Here is an 18,242-nt window from a genome sequence, read left to right on the forward strand (position 1 = left end):
AGCTTATTAATGGTTGAACCTTTATTTTTTCAAATTGTAAATCAAAGGAATTGGGCAAACTATTTCTAACAATGGAACAAGTAATAGGTTTATTCCATGCTGAAAAAAAGAAGAGAGAAAAAACACAACGTTTCGGCTGTGGAGCCTTCTTCAGGCTTGTTTCTCTCTTCTTTTTTTCAGCATGGAATAAACCTATTACTTGTTCCTTTGCAGCCTACGCATGCTGACGCAGCTACCCACCTATTTCTAACAATATCCATTCTATCTATTCTGGAGAAAAATCAAATATACATTATTAAGGAACAGGTAACGGGTTTATTCCACGCTGAAAAGAAAAGAAAGGAAACACAATGTTTCGGCTGTGGAACCTTCTTCAGGTGTGAGCCGAAACGTTGTGTTTCCTTTCTTTTCTTTTCCCCGTTACCTGTTCCTTTGCAGCCTATGCATACTGACGCAGCTACCTACTGTACTTGAACTTATTGTGCTTATTGTGGCTTATTGTGGCTTTTTAATTTCCTTTGAACTTAGCTGAAAACAATATTCTGTCCTACATATAATTTTCATTTTATTAATAAATACATATATGCTTAAGTAGCACAATTTGAATATCTAGATTCCCTGCAAGATTTCCTTCACTCAAGAATGTCTGGCTACTAATTTTTCCTGTAATTCTTCTAAGATCTTTGTTACCTTGATTTCTTTCCCCCCTTTGAGGAAGGGTTTTTAAAACCTTCAAGTAGATGTCTGATTTGCTGTCTTTTTTTTCTGAGCTAGTTTTATTTTCCATACAACTGTTACTCATTTTGGACCTGGAACTAGTCAGATAAGGATATCACACACAGATTATAGTTTTCTCTACGATGCATCTACAGTTCTGCCATGGTCTAGAATACTGAGATTGTTTATCTTGTCAACATTCCAAGGGGCCCGAAAATAGAAAAAGAGTAAAAGGAGTGTTCACATTGACAGTGTTTGAGAAAAAAAGAAGCACTGAAAAGTACAATACAGTATGAGATTTTTTGCCAAATTTATTTCGCCTGGTGGTGTGTTCCTGCACTACCTGTGTCAGTACCTGTGTGTTTGAGCTACAGCTATTTACCCGATTAAAACATTATAGCATCAGTATGTAAATATTACACTAATGTTAAAAATTTAAATCAACTAGGTGCCAAATACTAAATTGTAAAACTCTTCACATTTTGATTTCTTTTTGGACTTTTAGTACTTTTACAATAGCATCATGCAGTATTAAAACCTACTGTTCTGAGAGTGTGTGACAGAGTCAATTACATCTATATAAGTCATGAATTGATAACCAGAAAGGAGGCATAGGGCTATGGGGGGCAAATATTTTGAATTAAGCTCAGGACAAAACATTATGATATTTGCAATATGATATCAATATCAAGGTTGGTTTAAAGAAAATGCATTATTGTAGTTTTGATGTAAAATGGCTACAAAATTTGTTTACCATCCTTAGACTTTGTCACATTTTATTGTGTGACAACAAGAAATCATAATGTATTTAACTGAGATTTATTGCCATTGATCGACACAAAACCCTCAATAAGGTCAAAGTGAAAATTAAATTTTCAGTTTAACATTTTACAAATCCTAAATTAATTATACATACTGTATAAAAAAGAAAAAAACTGATTGCGTAGGAATTCACCTTTTCGATATGACACACCTAAATAGTCTCCCGTGCAACCAATTGTCTTTAGAAGTAATATAAATACTTGAATGGAGTCGACCTGTGTGCAGCTAAGGTGTTTCACATGAGTTCAGGTTAAATATACCTTTTTCTGAGAGTTGATTAGTACAATCCCAACAAAACCTACATCATGCAGATGAAGGAATATTCAAACCAAATATAGATAGGGTTATTGAAAAACACCAATCAGGGGAAGGATATAACAAATTTCCCAAGCCATTTAATATTTCCCAAAGAACAGTAAGGTCCATTATAAAGAAATGGAGAAATATAGCACAACTGTGAATCTGTGCAGAACAATACATCCTCAAAAACTGGAGAGAAAGGCTCTGTTTAGGGAGACCACCAATGTGCCCATGCTGACCCTAAAGGCATTACAGTCTTCAATGGCTGAGACGGGAGAAACTGTGCATATGACAACAATTGCCAGGATACTTCACAAATCTGGGCTTCAAAATGGGAGAGTTTCAAAATGGAAGCCATTGTTGAAAAAAACTCCCATGAAATCTCTACTACAGTTTGCCAGAGGGCATGTGGAAGACCTTTTTGGCCTTAATGCTTAGTGCACTCAAGTATAACATCACACATGATACTAAGAACACCATCCCTATTATGATGAATGGTGTTGGCAGCTCATTGCTACAGGGATGATTCCCTGTGTCAGGGCCCAGAAGTCTTGTGGAGATAGATGGAAAAATGGATACAGCTAAGTACACAGAATTCCTAGATAAAAACTTACTGCAGTTTGCGACAGACCATGAACTTGGGAGAAAATATATCTTCCAACAGGACAATGAGACAAAACATAACAAAAACCACACTACAGTGGCTTAAAAAAACAGAAAATAAATCAGTAATCTGCAGTGACCCGACAATTGTCAGGCAGCTGTTGAAACCTGCCATTCACCAATGGTCCACATCCAATTTGAGCAGCCTGATCAATTTTGCAAAGAAGAATAAGTAGAAATTGCAGTGTCCAAGACTTATCCCAAAAGACTCGTGTGTTATGTATGTCAGTTCACAGAGAGGTTGTGTAAAGGACCCTGTGAAGAGTCTGAAAAAACAAAAGGGTCGGGAATACTTATCTACAGTACGTAGTAGATCCGAAGGGCGGAGGTGCTGAAAAACGCTAATCCAAGAACATAAAGTAGTTAGACGAGAAGCTTTAGTCTTGAAACCAAGGATGAACAAACACGAGGAATACTATAGGCAAAGACGAAGGGAAGGCGTAAACCAAATACTGAGCAGTAAGGATACTGCGAAAAGTCTTTAAGTATGATAGTGCTGCGGGGTCATGGTAGTGATATGGCAAGATGGTAGGATAATTCATTCCGAGGTCACCACCTAAGCAAATTGGCTGAGGTAGAGGCCTGTCTGTGCTGAGGATTGTGTTGGTGGTGAGCTAGAGCCGTGACACCATGGCTCTAATTTCTGCCTCTACCAAATACTGACTCAAGGGGGTGAATACTTACGTAATCAGTTATTTTATGATTTTATAAATAATTAAAAATGGATTAAGGATGATGTGTCAAATTATGTTTTCACTTTGAAGTTGGGGAGTGTTTTTGTATCAATCAATGGCAAAAAAACTAAATTAAATACATTACGATTCCATATTGCAAGACACAATAAAATGTGAAAAGGTCTGGGGGGGGGTGAATAATTTTGATTGCCAAAATTATCAAACACATTAAGATTACATCATAGCAAAATGTTGGACCAAAGAACAAAGGGCTGGAGTAAAGAACTTGCCTAATCATATATGTGATCACTTCAGAATAAAAAAACAATGAAAGGAAAAAATAAAACTAAAAATTATGATGTCATTGAATGTCTTTTTTTAGATACTTTTCACAATGGACTGTGGAAAAAATGAAAAATGCATTACAGATTTACAGCTACATTCAGAAGCTGATATAAAAGGAGACAGGTATGTATACATTTCATAAATTAAAAACAGGGTGAAGAGCTCATAAAAGTCTAGACTTTAAAATAGTTTTAGGCAAACTTGGAATCAAGGAGTTCAGTGTGTGAGGATTTTAAGATAGAGATTTCACTTCAACCAATTCTGCAACTGTCTGGATGTACAGTAGCATTTTCCTAGCCATAAGGAAAAGGCCACCAGAACCCAACACCAACTAGGAGGTGCTTCCAAAGTGATTATAAGGTGGAGGGATGAGTTAAACATGCAATGAGGTAAATGTTGGGAAGAGAGTATTTATACTAAACTGATTATAGAGAACAGCTACTACTTCAGTAACAAACTATTAATTAAAGGCCCCTTTTAAATAGTCTGTAAGGAAAGAAAAACAAGTTCAATATCTACTGTATGTACTCTTTTAATATTTTAAGCTACATGAATCTCTTAGAAAGAACTTCACAGCAATCTTTACAGCTGAGTGTTTCCAACCTTAATGTTTTAAGCTAAAGCTTTGACGCTTATAAACAAATATAGAAAATGAGGGAGACCATTTCACCAACACTGTAAAGAATCTAAATTATCTTAACCCCACCTAGTGAAGCTTACAGTGCTACTTTCTAATTAAGAGTTACAACATTAATGTATTTTTCATCCATTTTTGCTGTGCCCATAAGTATTTTTACATTTTATTCCTGATCACTTTTGAAAATGCTTTTCATTAAGAATAAGTAGCCAACAAATGTCACAGTATGCAGTATGCCATAATATGGGACAGGCAAACTGTTATTCTTTTGACAAAATTTAACCATGATGCTGGCCTGACCCATGTATTTAAAAAAACTAAAAAACCTTTCTTCTGCAATACTAATGAAATTGAAACTTTGAAGATTTTAATCGGCAGTCAAAAGTTTGAAAAGATTGCACTAAAAAAATTACAAACTTTTTTGTACACCCCACAACAAGTTGTAAAACATTTTAATAAATGCAGCCCTTCACACAAAGAATTTGCTAAAATTCTCAATTTAACTCCAAACTTTATAGGTATACTTCCTGCAGGAAATATACATCTCCTGCATAAACCATGATGACAGCTTGGCATCTGTTGTAAATATGAGACCCATAACACTGGCTCTCATTGTATAAATTGTAATAAACACTATAAACAACTAAATAGTTTTTTAAGGATATTGATGGAAGGCCAACACTTATGCTGTAACCATTGTGATGCAAAAAATGGATAACATATGATTTTAAAATACTTAGTGCCATTAAAATATTGGTAAATAGTTCCAATGGGGAAAAATTAGAAAGGTCAGAAATAAAACCACAGTGCAGGCTGTGTACCAGCTGAGGAGTGACTCATGTACTGTACACACAACTAACAGCTAGGTGTGTCAGTGCTGAACCTCCTCATTACAATTTCAACTAAAAAAATAATAAAAGCAAGGAACAAGTAATAAATAGGTAAAAAGTAGGTACTACTAGTAATGAAAAAGTGTTCTCAACACAGGAGACTAACCTGAATCAAAAACAGAAAAAAGTCACATGTTCTGTGAAAGAATGTAGTAATTACACTATAGTATTATTGAATTATACAGATTTTTACAACACAACTGACTGAATACATTGTCTATTATATTTTGAACAGTATGTTGAACCTTTCCATTGTCTAATTTCCATGTTTTGCTCATGCTTACTGCACTTAATATAATATAATTTGCTTCCCATTTGATTGAATGTGAAAATAATTATTGCAGTGAAACACAGAGCTCTGTATAATTAGAGATGTCCATAAACATACAGTATTTGTCACTGTGATACTTTTATAGTAGGTTAAAGCCAAGACCACAAATTGTAATTAATTTAAATTAAAATATTTTACCCACTTTTATTTAATTTCTCAAAGTTTTGTTAATGTAACCAAAATTAATATTTTCTAACTAGTACTTAAGCATCCTTTAGACATCAGTGATTAAAGCCCTCTGACTAACAAGCAATTAAAAAATTATATTTTCAATACGTCTTTTCTTACGAAAAAATACGAAATAGGCAATGGTATCTTAATTACAATTTCATTTTGCATCTGATGAGCTCTTTGAACCTTTTCAATAGAACTGAAACAGCACTTGTTAAGGTAGTTAAAGATTTGCTAATGGTTTTTGACAGTGGGTCAATATTATCTTATTCCTTATCTGGAATTCAGTGCAATTTTTGATACAATCTATAATCACATAATATACATCTTACTGGTTCACATGGAAAATTATCACGGGATCATTACAACTTCCCTTTATTGGTTTGGCTACTATTTGACTTCTGGGAGACAATTTGTAAATCTTGTGCAATGGGAGCCGGTCCAGGCTCCCGCAAAGCGTAGTTCAGGACCCTATGCAGATGGTTTTATCCAGAAGTAAGTGGAGAAGGACATCAGGGGACGAGATGAAGTGGATCAGGACGGGTTGACAGACAGGGGGGCATAACTACAGTGATCTGGTGCTCGGGGAATGTGGCAATGGCAAACAAGTTCAGGCAGTTCAAAAGGGGGAATCCAGGGTGCAGTCCAAAGTCCAAAACCAGATGATCCAACCAAAATGAAACAAACACAGTTAAAATCCGGAACCAGATCCAGAACAGGGACAGGGAATAAAACGAAGGTGACAAGGCCAGGCACTCCAAGCCCCGGACTCAGATGGTCAGGAAACCGTGATGAAGCCTGTGCCGTGGGGTCTCTGCTGGACCCACAGGTAGGAGGACTTCCGGGCATCCATCTCCCAGTGCTGAGCCAGGAATAGTGAGAACACCAGGATTAAACAGTGGGACAAAACAAGAGGCAGGTGCGCATAATCAACTAAAATATGAAAGGGCCCTTTAAGAAGAGGGATGCCAATCGTGACATCTTGGCTGTTTAAAATCTGGTGTTGTCCCACAATTTGCTTCTTGACCAGGTATGAATGCTAAAAAGGAATGTTTTTAAAGGTGCCTACCTGAAATGAAGACATGAATGCAACAGAACTTAAATTATGGCAAGACTGAAGTTACAGTATGCTTATGGGATTCTAACATCAAAATTAGTAAAGCTGGTGTTTTCAGTGCTGTTGTAGACAGTTCTGGAATCAAACCCTAAATGACAGTTAGTGTTACTTTTGATTCTGCATTGTAAGTTGAAGGACATGTTGAGAACTTCACAGAATTTCACTTCTCAACCTGTTTAAAATTGCTCAGTTAAGATCTTAGCTCTGCCTTTCTGGAGCTGAAATATTAAAACTGCACATGCTTTAACTTTACCAAAGTTAAACTACTGGAATATTGGGGTATTTCCAAAGCTCATGTATTAATTCAAGGTCTTTACTTCTGCGTGTAACTCTTGTCTTCTAAAAATCACAATGGCTGCTAGTGAAATTTAAAATAGACTTTAAGAATCTCAATGTCCTACTTATGTACAGTGTGAGATACTGAATAGTCTAGTTCCTAGTTATATTAAAGACTTATTGCATAACTACTGTATAGTTCTATTTTTATTTGAGATCTGCTTATTTAGGCTTTTCCAACTTTGGCAAAAGCAAATGAGAAATAGTATTTTCCTGTGTAGAACCCTGTCTGTGGAATTAATTTCCCAAATCCATTAGTTTCCTTCAACATTTTTGCATTGCTTTTTCTTCTTGTGTATTACGTGTGTTTTTGTACTAGAGTTTGAGTTTCTTTAAAAATTACATTTAAAACTACTTTTAATTGTGTCCCCAAGACCTTTCTGTATTACAGTACATGACTAATGTTGTCTGTATTTCAGGTCTTCACCTTTCATCATTAAACCAGGCCAGGAGAAGTTCAACGTATCAATAACAATCAAAAACAATAAAGATAGTGCATACAATACCAGAATTACAATCAGTTATTCCAAAAATATCAATTTTGTTAGAACAGAGGTAAATGTTTTATGTACAATACTCTCTTAAATTGATTCAAATGAGTATTATTTTATCTTTAATTTAAATTCTTAAAATAGTTCTTTTATCAGCTAATTTTAGAGTATTTGATTTTATTCCAAAGGTACTTCTTATCCTACTACAGTACATTAATAATATTTTCAAATACAATCTATTTCACATTACAATCTTTTCTGTTCTTAAATCAATGGATAAATCTGTGCTGTAGGTACAGAACCTTAATTTCTGTCATTGTCTTTGAATCTTTACAAAATAAGTTTAAAGAAACTTGTCATCTGAAAAAAACAAAAGCAATATATTTTGAAGATAAAGTGAATGCAAATACATTGTATGTGTAATCATAGTTCAATATATTTTCCTGTTTTTCAAAGTCATAGAGTAAAATTGTATTTCATTATCCCGAATTCTATACTTACTGGATACTAACTATTGAAGAATGTTTTCCTCAGTGAAATAATTTTTTAAAAGGCACACATTTTTAATTTCATTTCAGCCAAGAGAGAAAGACTGCGAGTCTAATCATAATATCACCTGTGCTGTTGGATATCCCTTTCTAAGAAAAGGAGAAATGGTGAGGAAACACCTTTGGAAATGATACTTGGATTTGAACAGGAAGATGTTACGTTTAAGACTTATGAATAATGGTTTATGATATCTTTTAGATCCTGTTGCCCAACTGGCCTCCATCCCTGTGATCCAGTTTTTTTCTTTATTTATAGTAGCCATCTACACACCTGGTTTGGAGTGTCCCAATCCAATTAAATGGGTGATTTGTTATATCATTTAGAGATCACAATGAATATAAATCATAATTTTCTTTCATCCCTAAAGGAGCAGAACTATCCTAGCTGAATACATTGAACAATAATATTTAAATATTCCTAATCTTTACAAAGATTATACAAAGTGACCTACTGTATAAGACTAATTGGAATAATGCTCTCCTAGACCAGGGTTGGAGACTCCTAATTTATATCACAGTTATTTTATTATTTCAATTTGAAAAATAACAGGTAGAACATTTTAATATTGTTCTCCAATATAGTTAACCAGTCTTTGTTTTTTTTCTTCACACAGGATACTTTTGATGTTGTATTTCAAATCAATACTTCACATCTACTGCCTAATATTATTATCAATGTTTCTGCAACAAGGTATAGCTTTCTATCTTAATATGGGCATTTTATCACTTACTGTATATCAGCAGATAAAAAGATATGTGCTTTTGATTGAATTGTAGCTGTACATTTGTGTTATTCCCCAACAAAAAACACAGACTTTTTCACAAATGCCTGCAGACTTTGTTTTTAAAGGCAACAAAAAGTATCCCAAGAGCATTACAGATTGGTGGGATTTATGTTTGTCTTTTTCTCATGCCTGCAAGATACTTGTTCAAGACAGAGAAAGCATTTTTAATTTCAAATCTATTCTTGTATCAGGTGACTTGAGGTATGTGACATAATCATAATTAACTGGTGCACATACTGTACACGGCAAATATCAAAGGTATCTTTCAAACATTAATTAAGACGGATGCATTGAAGTATTTTTGACTGGATAAACTTCTCATCTTTATCCTTTTTGTGAAAAAAAAATAGTTTTAAATATTTTAAAAAACAGAGCAATGTAAGAATTAAACTGTATAGGAACCTATCACTTTCCAGTTGATTGAAAACAAATGCTTGTATGTACGTTATTCACTGATTATAATTGCCTTTTCATTCCAAAATTGTACTAATAAATAAAAGTGTGGCTATAATATGATATGGTTATCATTTTTGTATTGCAGTGATAGTGAGGAGCCTGAGTCAACACTTTTTGACAACTACAATACTATAATAATTCCAGTGAACTATGAAGCAAGTCTTCAGTTTTTAAGGTGAGCATTGCAAGATCCTACAATAGATACATTTTCTTTAATCGTGACCAGTGACCAGTAAAAAGGCACTAAGTCAAACCATGCTGCAGTAGAAACACAAACACAAGATAAAGAGCCTTTATATTCAAGAAAAGAAGTGGGAACATTTCTAAATGTTCAAAATAATAACAAATTAAATAATATTTTTCTAGAATACTTTTGTTTAACACATTTTTGCAAAGTATGACTATTACACGCAAATTTGTTTTTCAGAAAACCTTTTTAAATACCATGCAATCATGCCGCCTGTACAGTGGAAAATTGATGTGTTATCAGTATAATGTTATTGACAATGCAGTTCCAATATCTGTACTCCATATTGAAAGAAGTGGAGCAAATAGTCCTTAGACTATTCAGCTTCTTTTTGACTGCAGGATACACGGGAATGCAGAACCTTATTAGTGGAAGAGTACTTTGTGAACATGCTGCCTTCTGGTGGTGGAGGGCTGAACTTCACCCAAAGAGTTCAGCCACTGACATAACACTACAGTATATAATTATTTATGTTACAATTTACTGGGACCATTGTGTTAAGAAATAATATTTCATTTCAGAATTAAGGGAAAAGTTAATTACTCAAAATGCTAAGTTGAATGATTTTTTTCAACAGTCAATTATTTTTGGTATTATACAGATTTTAAAATTATTTGATTGAGGTATCTATCATTAGTACACTAATCTGTGAAAGATATATAACTCTACAGTATTTTAGTATCACAAAAGTGAATATGGGCTGTTATTTACATGGTTTATAATGTAAATATGCCAGTTATTACTAGATGTATTTATATTTTATTCTAAGTTATTACTATTCTAATTGTATTTAATTCATATTGCAATTGATAAGTCCTATTTCAATTTCAGTTCCATCAGAGAATTTCACTTCTATATAAAACAAGGAGATACTTTTCCAAGTGTTCTTAATAGCACCGACATGATTGGAGATGAAGTGAATATCAGCTACATGGTAAGAAAGCTTCATGCAGTCTACAGAAGTGAATGGCAGGCATCTGATTTATCTGCCCATTAACTGTGTAAACCACATTTTCTTTAAAACACTTTGAAGTCATAACAGTAATTTTATGATGCTATGATTTTGTAATGGTGTGGAGCCCTGGTTCAATTCCAGACCTGAGTTGCTATGTGCATGGAGTTTGTACATTCTGTCCAGGTGCTCTAGTTTCCTCCCATAGTCCAAAAACATGCAGGTGGGTTAACTGGTTTCTGGCAAAACTAGCTTTGGTGTGAGTGTGTGCTTGTCTCTGTCTCTGCAAATTGACTGCCGTCCCATGCAGGGTGTACCCTGCTGTATACCTGTTGATTCCCATGATAGCTTCTGGCTCCCCAGTCACCCTGGATTTAAATTAGCAGTTAGAAAATGGATGGATGGATTGTATAGTGCAAAAATGAGGAATATATGAGAGGTCAATGGCCTGACTAATAACAGCATATTAAGAAACTAAACAAATGGTAATGCAAGCAACAGTCTCCAAATGCCAAGCCTGTATAACCTTTTACATATGAAACTTTCTTTAGACAATGCCAAGTTTCCATTAACAATCAAATACCAACAGCTTATAGAATTTCAGCAGCCATGGGGGTTATTGTCACAGGGTGTCATGCATCAGCATTCATTCATCACAATGCAAACACAGCAGGTATTTGACCACCCATAGTTTCATGCTTCCTGCAATCTGGTATAACAATAAGAAAGAAAACAGGTCTTTTTACAACTGTTAAAATTCACTCAACTAGCCCCATAACCATAACTGTTCATATGAGAAAGAGGCAGCAAAAGAATTCCAATAATTAAGCAGGGAACCCATCTGAGCTGTTCAAAATGAATATCCCTAGGGATTCACTTAAAATGAACAAATCAAATCTGACCTGCATGTGAGGTACAGTAGCTAAACCATACTGATTAACCCACTTGTCTTTTCACTAGTAGATTGTAATGACCTACTGTAGATAATAAACCATCTTATCTTTAACCCTGCAGATTTGTTAAGTTTAAGTTTTTTTTGCTGAGCTCACCAAATTGACATAATTAGGTTTTTTAAGTTACTGAAAGAGCAGGGCTTGTAGTGGGGGTGGTGAATGTAAACATAATAGAGTTTATTACAATAATTTGGAAGGGGTGACAACAGCAAGGTTCAATCAGTATCAACTGTCAGTAATTTATAATTAATCCTGACATCTTTTCCCCACTTAAACATTATAAATATCATATGTAATCCCCTTCTCTCCCTTGCATACATGCATGAAGGTTAACCCTCAGCCAAACAGGTTAAGCCAAATTATTGTAACTTAAAATACTCAAAAAAATGTTAATATGGCAGATTCTTGGCTAATGTCATTCCTAGTAAATGATGATTTACTGTCAAGTACTGAAAGTCATCTCCTTTTCTATTAGCCTTCTAAAATGAACACCATCTAAATCAATATGTCTTTTCAGAATGGTAATTGGAATGCAGATATACTTTCTACAGAATCTTGTCTTACATTAGAATCTCTATTTAATTTTATCCTTACATTGTTGTGTGTGGGAAAGTATACCATTGTAGATTTACTGTATACTGTATGATCTTGTTGCCATTTAACATTCTGTACCATTTAGTCAATACAAATCAATAAGATAAAATATGAAGGCTATTTCTGACTGTATCCGTTACATCTAGAGAGCAATGCAATTACATTACATTAGCAGAGCCCAGGTCCAATTGGGAAGGTTGTTTTGAGTGTTCTCTGTGACTACCACCAATCAGACATCTGCTGTTAAGCTAGACATGGGATAGGTTCTGTGAGCCAAAGATGAAACCACATGTACTATAGCCTACTATAATACTATATACAGATCTGGCCATTTAGAATGTGCGAAGGATACTGCAGTATTTCGCAGTTCAGGGCCTGCGGGGTACTGCAGCTTTTTAGAAATTTTCAGTTGTGAGACTGCACTACTTTGTAAAACCGCTAGGTGGAGCAGTGAAAGCTTAAGGTGGTGTGTGGAGTATTTTGGCTGTCACCAGAAAATGCCTGGTTTCGAATCCTGGTCAATGCTGAGGGACAATCTTTTTCCAATGATAGAAATTGAGTTGTATACTGTTTAGACTTTTATTAATTTAAAACTGTGTATTACGGCATGTTAAATATTAAATCAATTAAAAATTAGGTATATTTTTTAAAAAGCAAGATTGCTCAGTTGAATATACAAGAAATAGTATATTATTATTGTAATGTGCCTCTTTCAAGTTTACATCCACCTACTGTAGAGAAAATCCAAAGGTAAATTTTGGTAGTAGAAAATGTAAACAGTAGTATAATGTAATACATACCTAATGTACAAAAAGCAGATGGTAGTGACAGCTAAATATGAAAACATACACAACAGTATTCCACCTTCTTCATAAAACTTTAACTCGGTGACGTACAGTGGGTTATGGTTTTAACGTGTTTGTTCTGACTTTTTAAAGTTTATATTGTAGCGCATTCGCCTGACAGTACTTCAAAAAAAGTTACTGTATAATGTTTTGTCCTTTTCTAAGAATACGTAGTAAGAACACCACTTGCTGTTATTGGAAAAAAAATGTCTAGATGCTGACATTCTTGTTACACAAAATATTTTAGAGCAAAGCACTCCCTTATTAAACTCCAAGATCCTGACTGATTTGACTTTGTATTCCCCTCATTTAGCTGAAATGGAAAAATAAATCGTACAATAGTTAAATTTATTGGGCGCTTTGTTTTATTAACAGACACTCTGACTCAAACCTGTGTCATACAGTGATATAGACAAGGGTAATGTCACCCCCATTAAACAATGTGCTTTTCGGACAAATCCTGCTAAACTAGAAGAGTTGCAGAAGGTGATGTACATTATTTACTGGAGCACGGTTTAGTTCAAAGAAGAAAGTCCGTGGAGTTCCCCCTGTTTATCCCCCTGTAACGCATACAGCCACCATTGCAGGTTGTTCAAGCCGGCTTACCAGCAATGTGACATCACCGCCCTTCCCTGTGAATAGCAGGGACCGCAGACGTCGGGCTGATGGGAGATTTCCCTTTAGCTCAAGTGGCTGGGTCCCTGTTGAGTAACGCCGGAGGCCCGGGTTTGAGTCCCCGACAGTGGGGGGCCGACCTGAGGCGGCAGAGTTGAGGGTGCATACCCACGTGAACCCCAGAGCGCTACATTGGTGTCAGCAGCGGGGTGGAATGGCCCTTCGCAGAGGACAGCGAATTAAGCGGGGAGAGTGTAACGTATACAGCCACCATTGCAGGTTTTTGTATTTGTTAAAATGTTCGAATTTAAATGAAATATGGAATCTTCATCCTACTGTTAATCCAGCATCAGCAGGGTCCGCTTGTCGGCACGCTCGTCTCCATTTGGCGCGGTCATAGGTGTTCTCCGGGGTGACGTTCACTTTCCACATGTCTTCAGTGATCCAATCCATCCACCACTTCTTGGGCCGCCCTCGCAACCGTTGACCCTGCGGGCTCAGTCACATTGCTGTCCATGCCACCGTGTGCTTGCCACTTCTCATCACATGTCCATACCATCGCAGTCTTCCTTCTCGCATCTTCTCCATTATTGGTGCCACTCCCATGCGTCATCGTCATTGAGGATGTGGTCAAATCTTGTTAGGCCGAGACACCACCGGATCATTCTCATTTCCATGACATGGAGGGCCTGCTCATGCCTGGAAGTTGCTGGCCAGCATTCCGATCCATACAGGGCGACAGGACAGACAACAGTCTTGTAAACTTTGGCCTTGAGTCGGATTGGCCTCCAGTGATCGCAGAGAACACCGGTGACCTGGTGCAACTTCATCCACGCCGTGTTCACTTGGGCCCTGGTGTCTGGGAGGGTGTCACCGTCGCTGCTGATGATGGAGCCGAGGTATTTAAACTGCGTCACTTTCTTGAGATCTTCACCTCTAATGCTGTTAGATCCATCCGTTTGAGGGCCGCACTCCATGTACTCGGTCTTCTTGGTGTTCAGCCGCATTCCATGCTCGTCCAGTCGGATCTTCCATCTCTGCATTTGGTGTTGGAGCTCTTGGCGTTCTTCATCCACCAAGAAGACATCATCAGTGTAGAGCAGTGATCATGGGTGAGGTGCCTGGAGGTCGGCCGTCGCCGTGTCCATGCAGAGCACAAAGAGCAGGGGCGAAAGGGCTGATCCTTGGTGAACGTCGACGTTTATGGCGAAAGGCAGTGAAGTGCCCACTGGGCCTCGGACGACGCTGGTGATGTTGCAGTAAAGCAGCTGGACCCAGTGGATGTAGGCCTCGGGGACGTTGTGTGATTGCAAGGCGTGCCAGATGAGCTCATGTGGGATCCGATCGAATGCTTTCTCCAAATCCAGGAACGCCATGTGGATGGACTTGTTCTTCTCCCGGTGCTTCTCCAAGAGCAACCGGGCAGCGTGGATGGCGTCTGTCGTCCCACACCCTTTGACAAAGCCACATTGATTCAATGTGACACTGAACGTCTTGCGGAGTCTGGCACCGAGGACCCGCTCAAAGATCTTCATTGCATGGCACAGAAGGCGAATTGGTCGGTAATTTGAGCACTCCATGACAACACCTTTGCCCTTCCAGTTGGGCACCATGGTGCTGGTTGCCCAAATCGGTGGGACTGCGCCTTTGTTGGTGATTCGGTTGAAGAGGCTCACGAGAATGTCGGCTCCTCTCGGCTCCTGGTCGTCGTCCTTGACTTGCCTTACTTGGCCGATGTCCTGCGGTGGCGTGCGCTGGCCAGGCGGTAGATCTTATTCGCTCCCTCAGGCGTGTCCAATTCTTCATACAACCGGTTACAATGCACAGTCTTCGCCACAGCCACTGCCCGCTTCGCTGCCGACTTGAGGGTCTTGTAATGTTGGTAGTCCACGTCGTTGCGAGATTGGAGCCACGTCTTGAACACCATCTTCTTCTCCTTGATGACTCTCTGCACTTCTTCATTCCACCACCATATTTGCTTGTCGATAAACCTCTTCCCAGGCTTCGTCTCCCCAAGGGTGTTGCTCGCCACTCCGTGGATCTGACTAGCCACATCGTCCCAAATGGCCACCGCCGGCTGGTCGAGGTCCATGTCGATCGTACCTAGGCTGGTCGCTAGCTGGGCCTTGCATTCCGGGAGACGCCACCACTTCCATCGTTCGCATTCTCCGCTAATGTTGCTTAATGAATTTAAAATCTATATGACTGTACTGTTGCTCTCATGTAATTGAGCAGGAAGTCACCTTGCTGTCACTAGCGGCTCTGTTAGAGTTTGTGTTAACACACTGCAGCCTTTTGAATGGCTTTTTATCACCTTCATCACCTTTATTATTATTTATAGCCTCTCATTAATTTAAAATGCGCTGAACTCTGCCACATGGCATCCCTTTGAATTTTTAACACCTTTATCACCTTTGTCTGTCCATGGGGGGTTCCCAGTACCCTGCTATGTGAACATGAATGTGAATTGAACATTTAAATACTGTGATATATACAATTAATATCCTGATACAACCAGCTAAATACATATATCTCTATCAATAAATTAATATTATTATTAATATTATAATGGCTCTCAGAGACTTATTGGTAGTAAATTCTTCAAAAATTATGAAGCTTCATATTTCGGAAACGTCATGATTGCTACACAAGGAAGGGAAACGTGACAATTTGTTACACTTATGATCAGGAGAAAAAAAAGTTTATTTTTTATTTATTTGTGGGTACTGCAGTTGCACCCTTTGCAATGGCTGGATTGTTAACCCTTCCAAATTGCTTTGTCGGTCCGTCCATGGTTGTTGGCTTCTTCTTGACATCTGACACTCCTCCATTAGCTTAAATGATCATGAATGTCAAGTGAATATACTGTGATATATAAAATGAATAATGTAAACATCATATTTACAATTGGTTTAATTTGTCGTCGCACTTCAAACTTGCATAAAGAAAATAAAAATAGTTGTAAAGTCAAGAACCGAGAGTTCAAGAAGGGAGCTGCATCAGCATGCCTAGGCTGCAAAGGAACAAGTAAAGGTTGGAATAACATGCTGAAAAGCGAAGAAAAACACAGGTGTGAAGAATACAGAGTCCCAATTCAATTTCAGCCTAAACCTTTCCCCACACACCTCCCCCCACTGCGATTAGGATATACACAAAGAATGCACAGAAAGCTTTATATGGTGAGGTGTCTGCATACGTAGGAACAGTAATTCTCACATTATGATTCACTCACACTTGAGATCCACTTTATTCAAAATAAGGTTTCTAAAAATAAGGTTTCTGAAAATGGAAAGAGGTACTAGATATTGTTTATATAAAATTTGTGAAAATTTTCACAAATTGCGATCTTTAAATTGCCTGTAGTTTCAAGGCTCTGTGTCATTTGTTTGCAAAGTTATTGAAATCTGAAGCATCCTGTCTCAAAAATAGGTGTTTTAATAAGAAAGCGAAGGTTGTGAAAACGGTGAGAAATGACCCTGAACAAAATACAAACGGTTTGAAATTGTTATTATTAATAATTTAATATTGTTAATAATGATCAGATGCATTATTATAGTTTGATTTCTGTGGTGTTTTTAATATTGCTTTGTTATTCTCGATTATAATTGTAATATATACTGTACTATTTCATTTTAAGACTTGTAAAGGCTTGTCTTGAATTGCCCCATTGGGATGCAGTATTTTGAATTGAGTTGAATTTAACCGGTTGAACTGTTTTTTACTCCCAATGTTGACAGTATTCACATTTGCTTATTCATATTTTCAATTTATTTATTGAACACATTGTAATATATAAAAATAAAATGTCAATATAATGTACATATACATAATGTAATATACATTATTTAAAAAAATAGTCCTTATTTGTTAAAAGAAAAACACATGCCTTGACAAGGAATTGAACACTGATCTCCACGTTCAAGCGCCTAATCCACTGTACCAAAGTGAAATTTCGAAACAGAGCTGAAACAGACAGGTTAAAATGTTTCCAACGTAATCATGAGTGAATGAGTCAAAGACATTGATGCAGATGTTTACAAAAAAAGTGTTATTTTTTACTGAAATAACGCCAGCAAGTATTCATAGAAAAGGTTAAAACATATAGCTTTTTACAAAGTATATAAACTTAATTCAGAACAAGCACGTAAAACATGTTCCAAGATAACCACAGTAAGTGACTGAGTTAAAGACTTTGATGCATATAATGTTTATGAATCAAGTGGAATACTGTTGTGTTCTTTTTTTTAAGCTACCACTACCAGCCATATACACTATGTATAATAGTATGTATAATATATTTCTATTCCTAAATGAATATCTTTTATGAGGATATAACATTCGGAGACATCATGCTAGTGTTATTTTTATGCTCAGCTACCAAAATTTCCCTTTAGTTGTAAAATTCCATATGAATATTCCATAATTAACAGATTTAAACATGCACTGTAAAGAGATTAAATAAAGCAATCATTTCACTAACAACTAATGCACCACAAGTGCCACCTGTTGATCATCTTTGGCCAGCAAATCACGTACTGCAGTCGCCTCTAGCTCAAATCCCATGGTACGGGGTTTTACCATGCATTTTGAATGGCTACATTTGTAGATATTGTGAGTGAGTTCCACCTTACGTCTTACAGGTCTAAAGCACTAGCAGCCAGGCCTCCTCTTTTGACAACTGAAATATAACAGATATTTCTAAGGGCAGAAGAGTCCAGAATTATTTAGTACAGTACATGCCATGCAAAACTTG

At 36.8% G+C, this 18,242-nt stretch overlaps 1 protein-coding gene across 1 annotated transcript in view; it reads left to right on the plus strand.

Moving 5' to 3' along the window:
• Positions 1-18,242, plus strand: part of itga1 (integrin, alpha 1) — an 86,869-nt gene that overhangs the window by 59,033 nt on the left and 9,594 nt on the right. The window contains exons 19-24 of the mRNA XM_088910296.1: positions 3,559-3,644; positions 7,423-7,558; positions 8,073-8,150; positions 8,657-8,733; positions 9,369-9,458; positions 10,362-10,464. Of these exons, the coding sequence (XP_088766422.1) occupies positions 3,559-3,644; positions 7,423-7,558; positions 8,073-8,150; positions 8,657-8,733; positions 9,369-9,458; positions 10,362-10,464 (570 nt within the window). The remainder of the gene's footprint in view (positions 1-3,558; positions 3,645-7,422; positions 7,559-8,072; positions 8,151-8,656; positions 8,734-9,368; positions 9,459-10,361; positions 10,465-18,242) is intronic.

The sequence above is a fragment of the Atractosteus spatula genome, chromosome 3, assembly GCF_055471065.1.
Source record: "Atractosteus spatula isolate fAtrSpa1 chromosome 3, fAtrSpa1.hap1, whole genome shotgun sequence".
In the NCBI taxonomy this organism is placed as follows: Eukaryota; Metazoa; Chordata; class Actinopteri; order Semionotiformes; family Lepisosteidae; genus Atractosteus; species Atractosteus spatula.